General features: G+C 40.9%; 1 protein-coding gene across 1 annotated transcript in view; it reads left to right on the forward strand.

Moving 5' to 3' along the window:
* Window positions 1–626: 626 nt before the first annotated feature.
* Window positions 627–23,397, forward strand: part of slc12a1 (solute carrier family 12 member 1) — a gene marked incomplete at both ends in the record, with an annotated part of 35,729 nt that continues 12,958 nt past the window's right edge. Inside the window, 15 exons of the mRNA XM_084337750.1 lie at window positions 627–908; window positions 3,082–3,222; window positions 4,797–4,872; window positions 8,767–8,862; window positions 9,300–9,439; window positions 10,913–11,023; window positions 11,130–11,241; window positions 11,427–11,554; window positions 11,876–11,960; window positions 16,509–16,666; window positions 16,960–17,067; window positions 17,882–18,005; window positions 18,101–18,202; window positions 18,305–18,460; window positions 18,764–18,863. Of these exons, the coding sequence (XP_084193876.1) occupies window positions 627–908; window positions 3,082–3,222; window positions 4,797–4,872; window positions 8,767–8,862; window positions 9,300–9,439; window positions 10,913–11,023; window positions 11,130–11,241; window positions 11,427–11,554; window positions 11,876–11,960; window positions 16,509–16,666; window positions 16,960–17,067; window positions 17,882–18,005; window positions 18,101–18,202; window positions 18,305–18,460; window positions 18,764–18,863 (1,919 nt within the window). The remainder of the gene's footprint in view (window positions 909–3,081; window positions 3,223–4,796; window positions 4,873–8,766; window positions 8,863–9,299; window positions 9,440–10,912; window positions 11,024–11,129; window positions 11,242–11,426; window positions 11,555–11,875; window positions 11,961–16,508; window positions 16,667–16,959; window positions 17,068–17,881; window positions 18,006–18,100; window positions 18,203–18,304; window positions 18,461–18,763; window positions 18,864–23,397) is intronic.

Raw genomic sequence — 23,397 nt, forward strand, 5'->3', positions numbered from 1 at the left:
TTTCCTAGTTGGTCATTGTGACATTTCCTAAATTGTAAACTTCCATGCGGACACCAGTTGTCCAGGAAGTTCCCTCATGATTCATCCCAAGAGAATACTAACCACAGCCCAATAAACCCCCCACAGAACAAAATGTGCTCTGCCCTGCACTTCAGACAATAATATTAGTAATCAATTCTCCAAACTCCAGCAATGAGGGCCTTTATCTCTCCTTTGGCGTTTATGACTTGGTTAATCGTTAAGCAATGCCTTTGTGTCCCCTGGGATGGAACAAGGACATATCTGACACCCCTCGCTCAGTTTTCTGAGGTAGATCCAGAGGGTTAACCAATAGCTGGTTGCCGATGTGTGGCCCTGGGACTCAGAGGGTATAAAGGTAGGGCATCAGGGCCAAACTCAATCTATAAATGACAGGCTGAGGGTAGTAGAGGACAGCTACTGAGCTACTACCTATTATGTTTTAGCAGATAAACCAGTCTATGGTACGAGAGTGTATAAGACCAACAATACCAGTCCATACATTCTTATGTGGTCGTCTGGTCTTTTATAACATTATTGAATGACTGAAGACTAAGCGCTGCTTAATTTTGACCTGTCGGATCTGAGAATTTCCTCTAGCATTCCTGATGGAGAGGTTTAAGTCTAGCGGTGGGGAGAACGTCAACCCAGCCTATAACAGGTCTGGAGACGAGCCCCCAAACTATGAGGAGACCTCCTTCTCTGCGACCACCGGTAACGGCTACTCCGATGGGGAACACCGGGATGTTCGGCCGTCGGTGGTCAGCGCCTTCGGCCATGACACCCTGGACCGGGTGCCCAACATCGACTTCTATCGCAACGCCGGCAGTGTGAGTGGTCACCGCGCAGTCCGGCCATCTCTGCAGGAGCTCCACAATGTCTTTCAGAAGGTGAGGAAGTGTGTGTGTGTGCGTGCGCGTGGTTGTGTATGTGTGTGTGTGTGTATGTGTGCAGAGAGTGTGCAGAAAATGAATCTGTGTGAGTAGTGAGTACGTATGCGTGCTTCGTGTGTACATTAGAAACTATTTATGTATTTGTAATTATACATGACTATGGCCAAGGATAAGTCAATTATATCAAGGTTCTTTAGCCACATTAACTGAATTTGGAAGGCATTATTGGCTTATAAGGGGCAGTTTGATCAAAACCAGTCACAGATATGTGAGAAATGGGACAATTATTTGAGATATTATATGATATTACATGATATTGATATTATTTGGTCTAAACTGTAGCCTATTTCTCTTCAACTCTTTATCCATTGTTCTAAGGCATTTTTTGCACCCATAATCCCAATTATAAGGATGTTTGCCCCTAAACTCCCATTAATTTCTTTCTGCACTACGTTCTCACACATCGCTTTCCCTTTCTTCTCTGTAAATACACAGGGTTGAATGGACTGTATGTACTGTGCTCGTGTCCCTTAGTACTGTCAGTCTCGGCCATCGTCGCCCGTTTACACGTGGACGTGTGTGGGACAAGGATTCAGCTCGTTGACCCCTTCACCTCATCTTTGTCCTAACACACACACTCAGGTTAAAGACAGACGACAGGAAGATAGCCATGGCAAGGGACGTGTGTTTTATAGTTGTCTTGTAATGATTCATGTGTCAGTTGAGACATACTATACTTTCATCAACCACAACCCATCAGCACCGCAGCTCATTACGTCGTCACATAAACACTTGAAACTTGAAAGACAATGAGATGAGTCACTAAATATACACAGTAATTGACACAGTTAGGTGATTTTTTAGTGCCTTATTTTTTACAACCTTGTACTGCTCTGGGTTGCAAAATAAAATAGGTTATAGGTCTTGGTGGTTTACCAAAATAGGTTAGGTTATAGAGGTCTTGGGTGCCTTAAACTAGGCCTGATTAGATTATGGAACAAAAGAGCATTATTCAACATACCTCAACAATGCTTTGCAAACTTTCCTCACATATTTTGGTAGTTTGGGAATATGCACAAGGAAGGCAAGGTTTTTGTATCACGGTTTTATGCCACCTAGTCTATAATCATTACAACACCTTGACAGAAACACCTCTTACAGCCATGTTTTATTTAGGGGTGGGAACCAATGGTTGGTCACAGGGAGTTCCCAAATTATCACTAAATTGGCATTCAAAGATGCTGCCTATACCATGTTGCAGAAGCATTCTGAAGTACCTATAAAACAAACTGTAGCCCTGATAAACTACCGTGGCCTTGTCTAAAGTCTTCTAAAGTATTGTTCATTGATTGCAAAAAACCTATGTCTGTTTAATCTTTTCATTTACCCAGGGTAGGTTTGCTCTTTTTAAAAATGTTCACGGATGCTCTTTTTCAGCAATGCCCTGCTTCACATTCACACAGTTACATACATTCACACCTGGGAGCTGCCCAGTACAACCACAGTCTGACACTGTTGGCCACTGAGCAACTCCACTTCAGCAGTTGGTATTTAAGGACGGGAGAGCGTTATTTATTCCCACCCAGAGTTTTGCTGCCGGGCCAGGGGATCGAACTGGTCAGCAGTACCTGGCTAACTGCTTGGCCTTCCTTTTGGGGAGACCGGCTATTTGTAGGCCCCTCACAACCAACTTGTGCACATGCCCTAGGCTGCCAAAGATAAAAAAACTAGGAGTTTACATCTGTAGCCTAGCTGTGAGATGGTCTGCTGTAATGGTATTTTCAGCATTTTGGTTAGGAAGGCTTCTTCTAAGCTGTAGTCAAAAGTACAGCCAACCTCAAGAATGGACACCTCCCTAAGGTGTTCATTTACCACAAATACATCAGGGGTGTTAGCTGTAATATTAGAGAACATGGAATTATCATTGCACAGGTTGAACATGCTTGGCTTCACAGTAGAATGCTTAAACAGCGTGATGGAGGACCTAAAAATAACACACACACACACACACACACACACACACACACACACACACACACACACACACACACACACACACACACACACACACACACACACACACACACACACATAAATCCGTGTGCTCTGTAAAGACTGTTTTCCTCCTTCATGCCAAATTGACATCTTAGCCCCCTCTTCTTCATTCCAGAATGGAGCGATCTCTGTGCCAGACACTGTGGAGGACGATGGAGAGGGGAGCGGGGGGACCCCCTCTGATGACCTGGAGTCTGCCGCCCCCATCGAGAACCAAGGAGGAGGAGTAAAGTTCGGATGGATAAAAGGTGTCCTGGTGAGTGAGGTGGGGCCACGATGGCCTCCTGCTGCTTTATAGGAGCAGGGTCTCTCTGGGTTACTGTCGCCTCGCCAGCGGAGGCTCTCCCTGTCCACTTCTTACACAACAGGGCTTTACAAGTAGGCTTTATAAAACCAAAGCCAGTGTATTGGACACAGGTTTGTCTGGTAGCGTGGCTACATGGGTAGGGTTCCGGGCCCATGATCGGAAAGTTGCGGGTTTGAGTCCCAGCTGGGGAGCTATCAGAAAGTAGTGTTGTTGTCCAGTAGGGAGTCCTCTGGACTTGGCAGTCACGGTGACAGAGACACTGTACACTTGCAAGTGCCATCCTTCAGTTGAGATAGTTGAGTATCATGAAGGTCCAGACTCATTTTGGTCGCAAATAACCAAGGGGTGTCTATCGTAAAGAGTAGGAGGTTCTATGATGTTCCTGGTCAAATTCCCAATCAGGCCTCTGACATCAATGCAACCTAATCATCACTCTCATTAATTGGCTGTTATCAATCCTTGTCTCCCAAGCCTTTCAGTCATTGTGTGTTGTGTGCCTGGTGCCAGTAAATGGCAGCCATTGAGCCTACATAGCCCAAGTGTGGGTGCTACACATTGGTGTTGGAGGAGACAATTTCCACATTGAATCTTTTTTTGGGTATCTAGAAACGTGCTATATGAATGCAATGATTCATTCATTCACTTGTTCATCCATCCATTCATTCATTAATTTGTTCATTTGTCAGTAGCACAGCTGTCAAATCAAATAGACTCTACTGGAGCTAGGATGCAAACAGAATCCCAGAAATGTTGTGAGAAAGTGAGTGACAAGACATTGATTGATTGATTGATTGATTGATTGATTGATTGATTGATTGATTGATTGATTGATTGAAAACTTTATTAACAGATTGCAGAATGTGTACAGTACAGTACAGCTCAATACATACAATTGTTAAGGGGATGCAGACCAGAGAAAGACTTTTGTCTTGTTTACATCAGGGTCCCCCATTTTCAATTAATCATAACATATATGACACAAACGACATACAGATAGACAGTATGCGTCAATACTTTTACCAACTAACTTGCATTTTTCCGCGATCTGATTGGCCACTGATGTTTCTGTACATTGGAGGTGGTTGGGTGGGTGGGGTGGGGGGGGTTGGGTAAGGGGTGGGTGGGTGGGGCACACTGTACACTGTACATTGGAATATTGACAAAGCCATACTTGGTCATTTACTGTACATTGGAAGGGGTTGGGTTAGGACATTTGCAGGGGCCAGTTTCGAATTGCAGTCTCCTGTAGGTGTTCTTTGAGAGTGTTTTTGAAAGTGGGTAGTGATTCACATTCCTTTACAGCATGAGTAAACTCGTAATGCTATAACCCAATTTGTCATGGAAACCAAGATCATGATACAACATAGCCAAGCTAGGTTTGACAATACAGTCTAGAGTCACATTACCTTCTATTATACACAGATATACATTAGATATACAGTTTACAATGTGGTCCATCAACATAATGCTGTTGCTATCCCTCACTTGAAACAATAACTAACCTCTTGTGTTGCCCTCCACAGGTAAGATGCATGCTGAACATCTGGGGTGTCATGCTGTTCATCCGACTGTCCTGGGTGTTCGGACAGGCTGGCTGGGGTGAGTGCTATAGCTGTACAGGCTGGCTGGGGTGAGTGCTATAGCTGTACAGGCTGGCTGGGGTGAGTGCTATAGCTGTACAGGCTGGCTGGGGTGAGTGCTATAGCTGTACAGGCTCGCTGGGGTGAGTGCTATAGCTGTACAGGCTGGCTGGGGTGAGTGCTAGAGCTGTACATGTTGGCTGGGGTGAGTGCTATAGCTGTACATGTTGGCTGGGGTGAGTGCTATAGCTGTACATGTTGGCTGGGGTGAGTGCTATAGCTGTACAGGCTGGCTGGGGTGAGTGCTATAGCTGTACATGTTGGCTGGGGTGAGTGCTAGAGCTGTACATGTTGGCTGGGGTGAGTGCTAGAGCTGTACATGTTGGCTGGGGTGAGTGCTATAGCTGTACATGTTGGCTGGGGTGAGTGCTAGAGCTGTACATGTTGGCTGGGGTGAGTGCTAGAGCTGTACATGTTGGCTGGGGTGAGTGCTATAGCTGTACATGATGGCTGGGGTGAGTGCTAGAGCTGAGTGAGCGGTGAGTGATGCCCCTCACTATACATGCAATATACCTGAAAGAGTCTACTGTAGCAGCCACTCTCTATTTACAAACAATGTGATTCCCCAGCTAGGCTATGTTAATAGTGTTGTCAGGGTGAGAGCAGACAGACCTATGTGTTTGGGCTGTGAGGATACACACATCAAAGCTGGTGTGGTCAGTGCTGCTGGAGACTAGAGATCTACCCAGCAGGGAATGATTATCTTGGGGCAACTTCAAGAGAAGGCCAGCCTGATAGGCACAGGCGTCCTTCATTCTGAACAGGTCAAACTGCAAGGTCTACTTAGAACTTACATTGAACTCCCTGTGCCAACAATCTACTCTGACATGCAATGCTTTATGAAAAGTGTGTGTATGTGTGTATGTTTGAGAGAGAGAGAGAGAGAGAGAGAGAGAGAGAGAGAGAGAGAGAGAGAGAGAGAGAGAGAGAGAGAGAGAGAGAGAAACAGAGAGAGAAAAAGGGAGAGAATAATAGAGAGTGACAGAGCATAATACACACTGTATAATGTGTGTGCGGCTGTGCAGCCATTGCTTAAGGAGCTATTGATCGGCAGTAGCTTTGTTCACGGAGCATAACTAAGCGGTTTTGAGAAGGCAACAGGTAGAGCCCGAGTAGAACACACTGCTGTGAGTTATTAGCCTCCGGCCTCCCCATATAATTAGACGCATCACAACTCCACATAGTTTCTCAAGGTGTTCAAGGTGACCGTGGGTGGGCAGTGGAGGGGGGCTATTTCACAACCAAATAGTTTTGAATGGCCACTCAAATTGAACACCTGATAGGTTCAGGAAGTCCTTCATTCCAACAGCCATCAGACTATACAATGCATCACTGTGCCTCACTGCATCACTGAACACATCTTCCTGGACTCTTACTTTTGAAACAGCACTGTGCAATATTTCACCTACTGTAGTTTTACTGTATTTATTTACTGTATATTTTATTCTATTTGTATTCTATACTATTCTTATATATATATATTAAGGCTGTCAAATATATCGCGTTAATATCGCGTTAACTCCCGATTCTATTAATGCCACAAATTTTTTTAACTCAAGATTAACTAAAAAAAAAAAAAAAAAAAAAAAAATTACTAGACTTCACTCCGGTGTATTATTGATGCTCTCATTGATACTATGTTTGTTTCTGAAGTGTGTGTGTGTGTGTGTGTATGTAAGATAAGATAAGATATTCCTTTATTGATCCCCTTGGGGAAATTCAGGCATCATAGCAGCATGGGGGGGAGGGGGGGAGGGGTACAGGTAGTAAAACAACACAGTATACAGGTAGTAAAAGACAACACAGGCAGTGTAAACAATTTGATCAATATGGTCAATATAATTTACTATCTGACTAGCTGAGGAATATTCACATTATTCACAGTGTCACATGAGGTGCAGTATGCAAGAGGTAGTGTTATAATAATTTACTATCTACTGAGTATACATTAATCAAAGTACCAGGGTAGTCTACTTTGTCCCCCTTGGGTTCCTATAAGTCCCAGGTCAATGTCTGGTAGCAGTCGCTGTCGCTGCCCCCTGTTGTGGGGCCTGGAGGCTGCTAGTCGCTGCCCACTGTTGTGGAGCCTGATGGCCGCTGGTATGAAGGACTGTCCGAGGCGGTTAGTTGAGTGTCGGGGGGGGATGAGTCTGTGGCTGAACGAGCTTCTCATCTTGACTAGCTCGTCGTAGAGGGGGTGGTAGGGGTTCTCCATGATGGCATCCAGCTTCCTTATCATCCCCCTCTCTACCATCACCTCAAGTCTAGGTAGCTCGACTCCCACCACGGAGCTAGCCTTCCTCACCAGCTTGTTGAGCTTGTTGGTGTCCCTTGAGTTGATGTAGCCTCCCCAGCATGCCACAGCATAGAAGAGGATGCTGGCCACAACAGACTGGTAAAAAGACTGCAGCAGTTTGTTGCACACATTGAAGGACCTGAGTCTCCTCAGGAAGAACAGCCTGCTCTGTCCCTTCCTGTAGAGGGCCTCTGTGTTGTCCGACCAGTGTGTGTGTGTGTGTGTGTGTGTGTGTGTGTGTGTGTGTGTGTGTGTGTGTGTGTGTGTGTGTGTGTGTGTGTGTGTGTGTGTGTGTGTGAGATATAGAGAGAGAGGGGGGTGAGAGAGATGAGGGGCAAAAGAGAAAAAGAGCTGGGAGAGTGTGTGTGTGAGGGAGAGAGGGGGGTGTGTGATTAATCAGCCCTTGTGTGTGTGAATGTAACAAGTTCCTAACGTTTTCTTTCCCCTATTATTTCATGCACACTTTATTCATTGTTTTAAATTATTATTTTCTTTTAAGTTATTTTGTGCATCACTGTTTTGAATTTGATGCAAATTTGCAATGCATGAGGGTCATCCGTTTGTGTTAAATGGCTGCACAAAGCAAGCATTTGTTGACTCGCATGTTGATAAGAGTATTAAAACTTGGAACTTGAAAAAGATCTGTTTAAGGTAAAAAATAAAATAAAAAAAAAATGCGATTAATTTGCGATTAATCGCGAGTTAACTATGGACAATCATGCGATTAATCGAGTTAAATATTTTAATCGTTTGACAGCACTAATATATATATATATATTTTTTTTATTGATCTTTTTCCCCCTCCATTTTCCTCCGATTTTCTCCCATCCCAATGTTAGTCGTATGCCAATTCCCAATCCCCTTCCTGGTCGCTGCGCACTTACCCCCCACAGTCAGATCATCTGGGAGAGTGGAGGCTATCACATGCTTCCTCCGACACACGTCCAGCCAATCAACCGCTTCTTTTCACCTGGCAGTGCGGATCCTCCCTGAGAGGGCATAGCGTGTGGAAGGATCACACTATCCCACTCAGGTCCTATCCGCGCTTAGCAGGCGCCCCGACCGAACTGTAGGAGTCGCTGTTTACAACGACCCAGACCCACCCCGCCAGCTTCTCCCACCCTCTAATACAGCCAATTGTATTAGTGTGAACGGCCAGCCAAGCTGGTGACAACCCCGGAGCTGTGAGCTGGATTCGAACAGGCGAATCCAGCTCACAGCTCCGGGGTTGGTGACGAACGCAATCACTATTCTTATATTTTATTAAATTTGTATTCTATTCTATTCTATTCTTATTCTTAGGCAATTTTATTGGTTTTGTTATTCTTATTTGTGACCTGTTCTGTCTAAATGTTTAATGTTGAGAGATTTGTAGTGTAAAATTTCCCTTGGGATAATAAAAGTATTTCTATTCTATTCTATTCTATTCTATTCTATTCTATTCTATTCTATTCTATTCTATTCTATTCTATTGCAGTGTAACAGTGTTGCACAGCTACATTCAATCTCTTTCTTGTTAAGAAAGACTTATAGATTTGTTGAATGTGTGTTTTACAGGTCTGGGCATTGTGGTCATTGCTCTGAGCTGTGTTGTAACCACTCTCACCGGTCTCTCCATGTCTGCCATCTGCACCAACGGAGTGGTCAGGGGAGGTATGTGGTCAATGCATCATAAATCGCCACAATAAGTAACTATATTCACGGTTCATCTTAAAACATACTGAATGAAATGTTTAAACAAATACACATGGTATTTTGTAGCGTCACAAAATAATCTTCTTCATTAGTTAATATTTAGTTAATGTTTAACTAAAATGGTTATGGATCCATTTGGCATCAATGGTTTAAAAGTTTAGTATACATTGACCTGAGATAACATTAACATGTTCTGACATAAAATCTTTTGCTGCAAGGATGGACTAGACAGAAGTAAGGCATGTCGCTCAGATGAAGACATAATGTTCCAGTCTGTAGCCAAATGTCACATTCTAAAGCCCTCTCTGTTTTATAGCAGCCGTTATTTTTTCTGACAGAAAGCCAATGGATGAGTGGTGTGGTGATTAATCATCCACCTGTGTGTGTGTTTCCAGGAGGGGCCTACTACCTGATATCTCGCAGTTTGGGCCCAGAGTTTGGCGGATCCATTGGTCTGATCTTTGCCTTTGCCAACGCGGTTGCTGTAGCCATGTATGTGGTGGGCTTCGCTGAGACTGTGGTGGACGTCATGATAGTATGTATATGGATCAGCTCAATGAGGAACGAAAATAAATGAAGCTTCAACATATCTTATTCCCAGATCAATATGTATCTTCACTTAATGACCCCAACCAACCATCCAATCTCTGCGGCATGGTCATGCTGGACCTACAAAAGGCCTTCGACACTGTCAATCACACCATTCTGATTGACAAGCTAAAAGCAATTGGTTTTGATAGTCTATCAGTGAGCTGGATGCAATCCTACCTGGAGGGGAGAGAACAGATGGTGGAGGTAAACGGTACCCTATCCCCCCCCCCCCCCTCCCAGTGAGCTGTGGTGTTCCACAAGGAAGCATACTAGGACCGCTACTGTTCCTAATTTATGCAAATGACATGTCAGCTTGTGACTGCAACTTGTTCCTGTTTGCGGACGACTCAGCCCTGCTGGTCTCTGACAAGAACAAGTTACAGGTTGAAAAAAAAAACAGCTCGGAACTAGGCAAAATCTGCATATGAGTCCATTCTCTTCGGTTCAAATAACAAACTCAGCAAGACCGACGGCTTCTCAGTTACAGTGGGTGACAATTATATTGTAACAAGGAAAGATGAAATTACCTACCTGCAGTTCCATCCTACACCTAGAGGCTAATCTTTCCTGTGACAAAATGGCATCCAATGTAATAAAAAAAAGTCAACCAACGAACTCGATTCTTGTACCGGATATCCTCTCTGGTAAACAAGAATACCCTGAAGACTCTGGCAGGAGCACTCATTCAAGGGTACTACGACTATGCTTGCACCGCATGGTACCAAAGCACCTCAAAGGCGCTAAAAACAAAATTACAAACATCTCAAAACAAACTAGTCAGACTACTGCTTGACCTGACTCCTAGAACCCACCTCACCCCTGCCCACTTTGACAACCTAGGATGGCTTAGAGTAGATGACAGAGTACAGCAACTTGCAATGGGCCTGGTCTACGAGATACACTATACGACCCCCACCCACCCCACCCAACCCCACCTACCCAACCTCCTCCAATGTACAGTTTCTACGTCAAATGTATATACTCTATTTTCTGGACTCTTTTTGTATCACAAACAGTACTGTATTTGCAAATCTGGTATGTCATAAATGTATAGATGTAGCAGTACTGTCTATCTGTATGTCATGTATGTCATATATGTCACTATGAATTGAAAATGGGGGACCCTGATGTAAACAAGACGAAAGTCTTTCTCTGGTCTGCATCCCCTTAACAATTGTATGTATTGAGCTGTACTGTACTGTACCCATTCTGCAATCTGTTAATAAAGTTTTCAATCAATCAAACCAACCAACCAACCAACCCTCACCCACCTCTTCTCTCTTTCGCTCTCTCTCTCTCTCTCTCTCTCTCTCTCTCTCTCTCTCTCTCTCTCTCTCTCTCTCTCTCTCTCTCTCTCTCTCTCTCTCTCTCTCTCTCTCTCTCTCTCTCTCTCTCTCTCTCTCTCTCTCTCTCTCAGGAGAATTCTGTCATAATGGTGGATCAAGTAAATGACATCAGGATCATTGGCTGCATCACGGTGGTATTGCTGCTGTGCATATCAATTGCTGGGATGGAGTGGGAGGCAAAGGTGAGATGTAGATTGTGTTAGACGCACATCATTGGACCTACTCAGGAAAGAGTCCTGTCTATAAAATGAATCCACTGTAAAATAACATTTTCATCTCTAACCACAGGCTCAGATTGTCCTGCTCTTCATCTTGCTGGCGGCCATCGTCAACGTGTTTGTAGGAACGTTCATCCCTGCGACCGATGATAAGAAATCCCAAGGCTACTTCGGTTATAACTGTAAGGATACAATGGTGATGCTTACTGCAAACAAACTTGATTAAGACTTAATACTTCAACTTAACTGGATGAAGTTATGGTAATATCAATTTCTCTCTCTCTCTTTCTCTCTCTCTCTCTCTCTCTCTCTCTCTCTCTCTCTCTCTCTCTCTCTCTCTCTCTCTCTCTCTCTCTCTCTCTCACAGTGAACATATTCGTAGAAAACTTTACTCCACAATTTGAAGATGGAGAGTCATTTTTCTCAGTGTTTGCCATCTTCTTCCCTGCTGCAACGGGTATCCTGGCCGGTGCCAACATCTCTGGTGATTTAAGGGTGAATATTATATCAGTATATATTATAAAAGAGGGCAACTGCATTATGGACATAATTTCTTTTACATAATGTGAGGTGATAAAAATAACTGCACTTTATTGTTGCACATTTTTACCTCAAACACATATGTGAATGACTCTTTCAATACTAGCATAATGCTTGCAGCTAGCTGTGCCCCTTGGGTTCAATGATGAATGCTAATAAAGCTAACATGCCATTTCTGGGAAACTGAAGGATATAATATGTGCAAATTTGTGTCAGGTGAAGAAAAAGAATCAACTGAAATTCAAAATGTCAAAGTACTCTATTTTGTTGTTACAGGATGCCCAGGCAGCTATTCCTAAAGGAACCTTACTGGCCATCTTAATCACTGCAGTTACATACCTTGCTGTGGCCCTGTGTGTCTGTAAGTATCCAATGCAATTCAATTGTTGTGTGGAGGGGGGGGGGGGGGGGGGGGGCTAATGTTAGTAGGCATGTCTGTGGATATTTATTTACTGGCATAGCATAATTCTATCATCCCACATATCCAACTTTACGATAATACACCAATATAAATACATTTTGGAACCCTTCTTATGCATACAGCATATCAGTGACATGATAGGTCATTACAAGCCCTGTCTGTCCCAACTCTATTGAATGGACATCATCTTTTCCAGCTGAGATAAAAAAAAAATCTAACGATGACATAATTTGAGAGGTCTATTGGAGGAATGTCTCCTTCCCTCTAAGGACATAAACATCATTATGCACGACTTGAAATTATATCAATCATGATGGAAGACGATAATGTCACTCAAATGTCTGAGTTGGAGTAGATTGTGGGTTTTACCCTCCCATTCTGTACATTTAAGAGGCTTATTTCCTAATGTAATCAGGTTACATTACTGTGTCAGAGTAATCCAGTCCATTATGTTACACTTTCAAGTGAATAATCAGTAGTCTGTAGCAGAATACATTTTAAAAGTAACCCTGTCCACATTCATTTACATTTACATTTACATTTAGTCATTTAGCTGACGCTTTTATCCAAAGCGACTTACAAGTTCTGTACGACAAGCCATCAGGAAGGATACAACTCTATCAGCTGAGTAACAATATGCATCATCTATGTGTTGCATGTTACAATGCATGTTACAATGTAGGTTAGTTTATTAGGACAAGTGCATGACAGTAAGGTTAGTTAGGGTTAGAATTATTATTATTTTTTTTAAATTCTATTTCAGATAATGGTTGAAGAAGTGCGTCTTTAGTCGACGGTGAAAGATTGGACGGGATTCGGCTGTCCTAACTGGGGTGGGTAGTTCATTCCACCATTGTGGGGCAAGGACTGAGAATAGGCGGCTTCTCTTTGATGACCCTCCCGGAGCTTGGATAGGAGTAGGTCTAAGGCGGCCAGAAGATGCAGAGTGTAGGGGTCTTGAGGGTGTGTAGTTAGAGACCATTGACCGGAGGTAGGCGGGAGCGGTTCCCTTTGCCGCACGGTATGCTAGGTCGAGGGCCTTGAAGCGGATACGTGCAGCAATGGGGAGCCAGTGCAGGTCCCTAAGAAGTGGGGTGACATGGCCCGACTTCGGTAGGTTTGAGATCAGGCGGGCCGCTGCGTTCTGAATGAGTTGAAGAGGCTTGGTGGCAGTGGCCGGGAGGCTAGCAGTGCGTTGCAGTAGTCGAGGCGGGAGATGACTGTTGATTGGACGAGGAGTTGGGTGGCTTCTTTTGTCAGGAAGGGGAGGATCCTTCTGACGTTGGTCAGGAGGAATCGGCAGGTTCTGGTTGTCGCTCAGTGGCGTCGTTAGCCCTGGGCTTCCGGGGCTTTAGCCCCGGATGTTTTTCTCCTAGCCCCGGATCTAAAAAAAAAAATAATAATAATTGTTTACATTTTTTTTTTTTTTTTTTTTTTTTTTTTTAATGTCAGCATCCCCATTGTCTGTGCTGAATGTTTGTTAGTGTTTGGTATTTTTTGTTGGTTTTTAGTACTTTTAAACATCCATTTTTAGTAAGTAGTTTTCATTTGATCCTATAATTTTAGTGTCCTGAAAGGTGCCTTATAAATCAAATGCATTATTATTATTATTATTATTATTATTATTATTATTATTATTATTATTATTATTATTATTATTATTATTATTATTATTATTATTATTATTATTATTATTATTATTATTATTATTATTATTATTATTATTATTATTATTATTATTATTATTATTATTATTATTATTATTATTATTATTATTATTATTATTATTATTATTATTATTATTATTATTATTATTATTATTATTATTATTATTATTATTATTATTATTATTATTATTATTATTATTATTATTATCATCCAGGAGGGAAAAGACACTTTGGATAGTAGGGACTGCATCTCTGCCTGTCCTGACCAGGAAACACTTTGCAACTGTGATCTCCTCTGGCAATAGTTGGATATTGTAATGTGTGGCGAGGGGTTGCAGCAATTCCACTGAGAGAAACTGGTCTGAGGCTGGATAACATGCCTGTATGCCTCTCATAAGTTGTTATCCAACTCATGAGAACCTGCTCTCAAGCTCTTGCAGCATTCTGTCGACGACTGGATAGAACAGTCTCTGTCTCAGCTGATCTCCTGAGCTGAGGTCTGAGCTTGTGCCACAAGATGACTCAACTACATACTCGTCCATCCTTTTCTGCTTCCTCCTTTGGCCTTTCCTCAATCCAAAGGCCATTACATATGGCCTTTGTCCTGTCATACATGTCCACTGCCATCTCTGAGGTGCGATAACCTTTGAGTGTGTCCTGCACTGTGCTTTTAAATAGTACAGATATTGAAGATGTGCACTTTAACGCAGCAGCACCTGGAGCCATCCATACCCATGTCCAGTGTCCTATAATAAGCTTTAATCGAACCCTGGTTCATTTCCTCGGATAGTCCTGTTGGTTTGGGGTGGTGTGAAAGCTCATTCACTCTTGCAAGTGAACCCTGCTGCGGTTCATTTGAGATGTGAATGCAAAGCGGACCAAAGGCAGGAAAAGACCCCAAAATCTAATATTTTTTTTATGAGAAGACTGAAACATATGTATATAATGAAACACACAATACAGTTTTTTTTCGATTGCCTAAGCATGATTTTGAAAACGGGGCCTGGTGTTTCAAAACACACAATTAGCACAACCACACACACAATTATCAGAACATACCTCAGATCCTTTGCTAAATTAAACACTTGTCAAAACCATACACTAATTTATAAAAACTACATTTTGTTACCATATGAAACACACGTTTCATATGACTTAATTCTGTTTGAACCAGTTACACACACTGCTGCTAAAACACATTTAGCAATTCTACTTCTCAGTGATTAGAGTAAAGTACGCAGAGAATGTGCAAATATACAATAAATTCACCAAACACTACACAAGACCAATGCTGTAGACTGATGAAAATATAATTGATTTATCTACATATACCCAAATCAATGATGCAGACTGATGAAAAGAATTACATTTTCTCACCATATACCCAAATCAATGATGCAGACTGATGAAAATATAAATGTTCTCTCCATATAACCAAATCAGTCAACATTTCAACATGGAGAATCACACCTATACATCCAGTTTTCATGCTACTATGTGCATAACACTGTAAGCTCAGCAAATATCAGACAAACATAAAATACTGTATCCAGTACAGGTTAAAATTACAGTAAAACAATTATTATTGTTTTTTTTTTAATTTAAACAGAAAATACTAGACATTATCTCTTTGCCTAGCTGGATCTGGCAAGATAGTTTTTTGTTGTGATTATCCATGTTGACTGATTTGGGAAAATGGGAGAAAATGTATATTTTCATCAGTCTGCATCATTGGTTGTCTTGTGTAGTGTTTGGTGAATGTATTGTATATTTCCACGTTCTCTGTGTACAGTACTTCACTCTCCTTCCATTTTGGTTGAAGACAGGTGAACTCACCTGCTGCATTTTTATAGTGCTTAAACCTGATTGGTGTATCTACAATTAAGCAATGGTGTGTTTGTGCATCTGATGGCTGTGTTTAACCAATTGGCTCATATGTGTGGTAATTTGACATTCTGTGTCTAATGTAATGCAAGTGTGTTTAGTGTTTTGCAAATCACTGTGTGTATTGTTTTGCAAAAAGTGTGAGGCTGACATTGTAGGGGTGCAAATCTGGGCCTATATTTTGCTCCTTGAGTGTAAGGTTTTGATAATTGTGTAATACTTTTGATTTGAGTGTTTATGCAATTGAAGAAAACTGTAAAGACTAGAGATGAACTGTTTATTTCTTTTGTACATAGGCTGTGCATATGTTTGTTTGTTTGTTTGTTTATTTGCTTATGTGTATGATTCTTAACTGTGTTTTTATTTTGTTATTGGTGTATATGTGTGTATGTATGTACAGTATATGTATATATTATATATATATATATATGTGTATATATGTATATTTGTACTCCTGTTTGGGGCTTCTTGGACCAGATCAATGTTTTATCTGGCTAAATAAAGGTTAAATAAATAAATAAATAAGAAACTGATGATTTGGTCCTGTTAACTTTGAATTTTCTATGGGGACTGCCCAGATCCCTCTCATGGACCTGGACCTCACTTTGAGAACCTCTAATGATTCTAGTTATTCAGTATTCATCTCTAATTACTCTAAAATTGCTTTTTTTTTTTTTTGAAGCCCCCAATGTTTTCTAACCCTAAAAACGCCCCTGTTGTCGCTGCGATGTGAGCAGAGAAGTTCAACTGGTCGTCGAGGACAACACCAAGGTTCTTGGCGGTCGGGGACGCGGTCACATTTGTGTACACAAATACACAATGCATATAATTTCAGGTGTCATCGAAGCTGTAATAATTTGCAATGATAATCTGTGAATTGAGATTTTTGAGACATTTAAGAAACCAGACCTAACCTCAGTGCCTGTTCTGTTGCCAGCTGCCACCGTTGTCCGTGACGCCACAGGAAACATAAACGACACCACCACCGCTGGAATACCATGCAACGGGACATCAGTGGCCGCTTGTGAGCTGGGATATAACTTTTCCTCCTGTGCTATAGACAACTGCAAGTTTGGCGCGATGAACAACTTCCAGGTACACCAACCACACACCTTTAATAATTGTGCCCCTTCCCTCACCCAAAGGTCTGAAAGTATAATTCTGACAATGTCGAGTTTGAGAGTACCCGAGGAAGATCTTTAGGATTGGAAAGTTGTCTATCCAAGGAAAGTTGCCATACGTGCTTCTCTCTGTGTGGACGCAACTGTCCTGATTCAAGTGTGCAGAAGATGACTTCTCATTATGGAGTTTGAGATATCCTAAATGAAACAGGAAGCCCTGGGTTCCAGTCTGACCCGTCTGTTCTCCTCTCCATATCGCTCCTCCAGGTGATGACCATGGTGTCAGGGTTTGGTCCACTCATCATTGCCGGAACCTTCTCCGCCACCCTCTCCTCTGCCTTGGCCTCCCTTGTCAGCGCTCCCAAAGTATTCCAGGTCGGTCTCACTCACTAGCATGAAGAATTAAAGGGAAAGTCCACCCTAAAATAGAATCTACACCACATGGGCAGCATTGGCTCTGGAGGTAGAATGGTTGTCTTGTAATCTGAAGGTTCAATCCTGGCTCCTCCTGGCAGATTTAAAGGGAAAATCTGTTTATTCTTAAGCTGAACACCAGAGAGACACGACTCTAGTGATGATGTCATCAAGAGAGAAATCTTGGAGCTAATCCATAGACAATGAATAATGGACCAACTCCCAGTAGAACACTATGACAGTACCCATGGTGGGATATGGGTACATTATCTGATTCAGAGCTGTAAGCCCTACATTTAACCCTTTCACCCCCACACTACCAAATGGTTAACCCTTTCACTGCGACAATACAGAAGGTTAACCCTTTCACTACGACGCCACAGAAGGTTCTGTGGTGTGGTAGTGAAAGGGTTAACCTTCTGTAGTGTGGTAGTGAAAGGGTTAAAAATTACTCATTTAGATGTAATACAGTAGCTCAAACGAAATGTCTATGAAGCCCACAAAGTCAGCTACTAATTCATTGTCATTGGACCAACTCCAACAGGGGTCACTTGATGACATCACAGGTTTGAGATTTGATGCTCTGATTTATACCTTAGACGGTTGTCCATTTTTGTTCACATGTAGACTTAAATGTCAGAGATTGGAATAGCAAAATGTAAATTCTGTTTTAGAGTGGATTTTCCCTTTAGTGCTGCATTGATGGCAGACTGGTAAAATCCTTAGAACTAGCTACATATATAAATTACCCTGCTCTACCTCCCTCCTTCCTCAGGCTCTGTGCAAAGACAATATTTACACGATCCTGCACTTCTTCGCCAAGGGCCAGGGAAAGAACAACGAGCCAATCCGTGGCTATGTCCTCACCTTCTTCATTTCTGTAGCCTTCATCCTTATTGGTCAGTTTAATTACCAGTGTAATCTACATGCCTGTACTGCCACTCTGCATTGTCTTTGGTGGGACTAAACCCAGCACTCTGGTTCTCGTCTTCAGGTGATCTGAACGTCATTGCTCCCATCATCTCTAACTTCTTCCTGGCGTCATATGCTCTCATCAACTTCTCCTGCTTCCACGCTTCCTACGCAAAGTCTCCAGGTAAATAGTTCTCAAAAGCTTGTCAGCCTCAAAACACTTGTCCAGCAGCATGTCCACAGTTACTCATCTGAGTGTCCCTTCTATGATCCATTTCCTGTGTAGGATGGAGGCCAGGGTATAAGTTCTATAACATGTGGCTGTCCCTGGTGGGGGCGCTGCTCTGCTGCGGCGTCATGTTCGTCATCAACTGGTGGGCCGCTCTCCTTACATACGCCATTGAGATCCTGCTCTACATCTACGTTACTGTCAAGAAACCAGGTGAGCTGTGTGTGCGCAGTCATGTGTGACATGTGTGGATGTAGGTGTTTGGGTGTGTGTAGATGTACATACAGTAGATTAATGATTTTATTTACGTATCATGCCACATAAGTGGCCCATCCCACACACAGACACAGATACAACAAACAATATTTCAACTTCCAGTACCATATTACTATAAACAATAAACACATTTCTGTAGATTTACAACAAACACAATATAGATACAATCCGGTACTGTAACCTACATATCTTACTCCATAGTTTGAGGCTGATTCACTGGTTTTGCTTCTTTGTCTCTAGATGTGAATTGGGGTTCATCCACCCAGGCAGTGACCTTTGTGAGCGCGGTGAACAATGCGCTGTCTCTCTCTGCAGTAGAGGATCACGTCAAGAACTTCAGGTGAGACGATGTTACTTCACTATGTGTAACATAACATTATGCTATTAGCATAACTTAACATAAGGGTGGAAAGGAATCCCAATCTGAGCATGACATAAGAGCAAAATGGCCGCTGTGTGAATTATGGTCAATGCCATTTGGTGGATGCTTTAATCCAAAACCAGGGTTGGGATGGGTGTAAAATGTATCCCTTTACAGATGACCTGTTTACAATTGTAATCAGTAACATAATTGGTTGGATTACTTCAACACAATAACATAACCTGATTACATTTGATTACTTTAGGATAACTTTGCCTTTATTGGACAATTTATTCCAATTTACAAATAACATTATTATCATCAGCCAAAATCATGATTAACCATTTACCGGCCAAGTAACCATTTTTGGCCACTTCCCCATACAATATATTTAGCCAGGTGGGAGAGGGGGGATCTTTAATCTATGAAAAAAACGTCTTCCAGCCAATCAGCACAGGTCAGGCTATGACACAGATATTGTCACCATCCCATCTGACCAATCAGGATAGACCCTGGGGATCTGCAAAAGAAAATGCACATTTTTGCACCTGCTTCTACTCTTCAAAATCCATTATTTCCTCAACCAGTCATGGTGAATTGATACCATTTACTCATTTTTTGCAGTTGAACAATCATTGTAAATGATGGGATAGGTGTTTTTTGCATAGGATTAGTGAAATCAGGATTTATTGTTAGCTAAAAAGTGGTGAAGCCATAAACGGTCATATGCCCCTTCAGGTGAAGTGACATAGTGTCCATTTTTAGACATATGCCCGATGCATCTAGTCAGTCACACTTAGGGTATTACTTCTACCATGTAGTACCATGTAGTACCCTGTAGTGCCATGTATGTAGTACCCTGTAGTACCATGTAGTGCCATGTAGTACCCTGTATTGCCATGTAACCTGTAGTACCATGTATTGCCATGTAGTACCCTGTATTGCTATGTAGTACCCTGTAGTGCCATGTAGTACTATGTAGTACCCTGTAGTACCATTTGGTACCCTGTATTACCCTGTGTAGTACCCTGTAGTACCCTGTAGTACCATGTAGTATTATGTAGTACCATGTAGTACCATGTATTACCCTGTAGTACCCTGTAGTATCATGTAGTACCATGTAGTATCATGTAGTACCCTGTAGTACCATGTAGTACCATGTAGTTATATAATAGTTTTGTCCGCTATTCTTCTTTGGGCCTTTATCGGCTACTGTTGCCATGGCAACGCAAATTCAAGAAAACTCCCAATACATTTTCTTATTTATTTTATGTTATGAATCAGCCTGCCAAGTTTCATAGATATGCTCCCTAAGGAAAAATATTTATATTTTTAGGGTAGGCCTACTGGTCGAGGGCCTGTTCACGGACACTTCGGTTAACCTTAATTTACAGGGGGGAAATCTTTTTTTTTTTTTTTTTTTTTTATTGTAGATCACTTTTGAAATAGCACCAGAATAACATTCTAGAGTTGAAATTGTGAATTTCCAGGTATTTCAAGAAGTGACCGGTAAAGGGTTAAAGGGTAAATTCTGAATTTTGGTCCCCTAGCCCAATTTCCTACTTAGCAACATTATTTCAAGTAATGTTTAATGTTTGTGTCTATAATTCCACCATCATAACTAGGGATGCTCGATATTGGCTTTTTTACCGATACCGATATACCGATATTGTCCAACTCTTAATTTCCGATACCGATATCAACCGATATCACATTTTAATGCCAATATCGGCCGATAATATCGGTAGGCCGATAATATTGGACATCATTTATATAGAAATGTAAATAATTTTTTTTTTAAATCAATTTAAAAAAAATTGTAAACCGATACCGATATTTTCCGATATCACATTTTAATGCCGATATCGGCCGATAATATCGGTAGGCCGATAATATCGGACATCCCTAAGCATAACCCTTTCAAACACACACAGTAATCCAACAACAAGTAATCACTCGTTTTTTTTCTCCAAGTATCTGGAATCTGATTACTGTGTTTTTCCAAAGTAAATATAACTATTACAGTTACCACATCTTTGTAACCTAATTACTGTTATCCAGTTACATGTAATCTGTTACTACCCAACCCTGTCCAAAGCACCCTACAGTATCAGTGCATTACTTATTTTTGCATGGGAGGTCTCGACCAGAGTGTGATATACTCAACCGACTGAGACACAGCACCACATCGTATACGTACGATAACATGAAACAAAACATGTCTACTTTCCACCCTGAAGACACGGTGTGGCGCATTTAAAACACTCCCCCCCTTTCTATGCGTTCACTTGACTCACTATTCACTTTTAAGGAACAGTTGAAGAGTGTCCTACTAATCACCCCAAAGTACCAGAAAATACCCCAAAATACCCCAAAATACCCCAAAGTATACCCCAAAATACCAGAAAATACCACAAAATACCCCAAAGTATACCCCAAAATACCAGAAAATACCCCAAAATACACCAAAGTACCCCAAAATACCCAGAAATACCCCAAAGTACCCCAAAATACCCCAAATTATACCCCAAAGTACCAGAAAATACCAGAAAATACCCCAAAATACCCCAAAATACCCTAAAATACCCCAAAGTATACCCCAAAGTACCAGAAAATACCAGAAAATACCCCAAAATACCATAAAATACCCCAAAGTATACCCCAAAGTACCAGAAAATACCCCAAAATACCCTAAAATACCCCCAAAGTACCAGAAAATACCCCAAAATACCCTAAAATACCCCTGAAGTACCAGAAAATACCAGAAAATACCCCAAAATACCCTAAAATACCCCAAAGTATACCCCAAAGTACCAGAAAATACCAGAAAATACCCCAAAATACCCCAAAATACCCTAAAATACCCCAAAGTATACCCCAAAGTACCAGAAAATACCAGAAAATACCCCAGAATACCCCAAAGTACCCCAAAATACCCGAAAGTATACCCCAAAGTACCAGAAAATACACCAAAGTACCCCAAAATACCCCAAAGTACCCTAAAATACCAGAAAATACCCCAAAGTACCCCAAAATACCCCACAGTACCCCAAAGTGCCTGGAAATATACCACAAAGTACCACGAAATACCTAAAATGAAAAACTAAAATGTGCACATTTTGTGTAATAGTGTGTAATAGTGTAATAGTGTGTAATAGTGTAATACTGTAATAGTATGTAATAGTGTAATAGTGTAATAGTGTGTAATAGTGTAATAGTGTAATAGTGTGTAATAGTGTAATATTGTGCTAGTGTAATAGTGTAATAGTGTGTAATAGTGTGTAATAGTGTGCTAGTGTAATAGTGTAATAGTGTAATAGTGTGCTAGTGTGTAATAGTGTAATAGTGTAATAGTGTGTAATAGTGTAATAGTGTAATAGTGTAATAGTGTGTAATAGTGTAATAGTATAACAGTGTAATAGTGTGTAATAGTGTGCTAGTGTAATAGTGTAATAGTGTGCTAGTGTGTAATAGTGTAATAGTGTAATAGTGTAATAGTGTGTAATAGTGTAATAGTGTGCTAGTGTAATATTGTAATAGTGTAATAGTGTGTAATAGTGTAATAGTGTGTAATAGTGTAATAGTGTAATAGTGTGCTAGTGTGTAATAGTGTAATAGTGTAATAGTGTAATAGTGTGTAATAGTGTAATAGTGTAATAGTGTGTAATATATTACACACTATTACACTATTACACAAAATTACACTATTACACTATTACACACTATTACACTATTACACAAAATTACACTATTACACACTATTACACTATTACACACTATTACACTATTACACTATTACACTATTACACTATTACACACTATTACACTATTACACTATTACACACTATTACACTATTACACACTATTACACTATTACACACTATTACACAAAATTACACTATTACACTATTACACACTATTACACAATTACACACTATTACACTATTACACACTATTACACTATTACACTAGCACACTATTACACTATTACACTATTACACACTATTACACTATTACACTATTACACTATTATACACTATTACACTATTACACACTATTACACTATTACACACTATTACACACTATTACACTATTACACACTATTACACTATTACACTATTACACACTATTACACTATTACACTATTACACTATTATACACTATTACACTATTACACACTATTACACTATTACACTATTACACTATTACACTATTACACACTAGCACACTAGCACACTAGCACACTATTACACACTATTACACTATTACACACTATTACACTATTACACTAGCACACTATTACACTATTACACACTATTACACACTATTACACTATTACACACTATTACACTATTACACACTATTACACTATTACACTATTACACACTATCACACTATTACACACTATTACACTATTACACACTAGCACACTATTACACTATTACACTATTACACACTATCACACTATTACACTATTACACTATTACACTAGCACACTATTACACTATTACAC

This window comes from Notolepis coatsorum (genome assembly GCF_963971535.1).
Source record: "Notolepis coatsorum genome assembly, chromosome: 20".
NCBI classification, from domain to species: Eukaryota; Metazoa; Chordata; class Actinopteri; order Aulopiformes; family Paralepididae; genus Notolepis; species Notolepis coatsorum.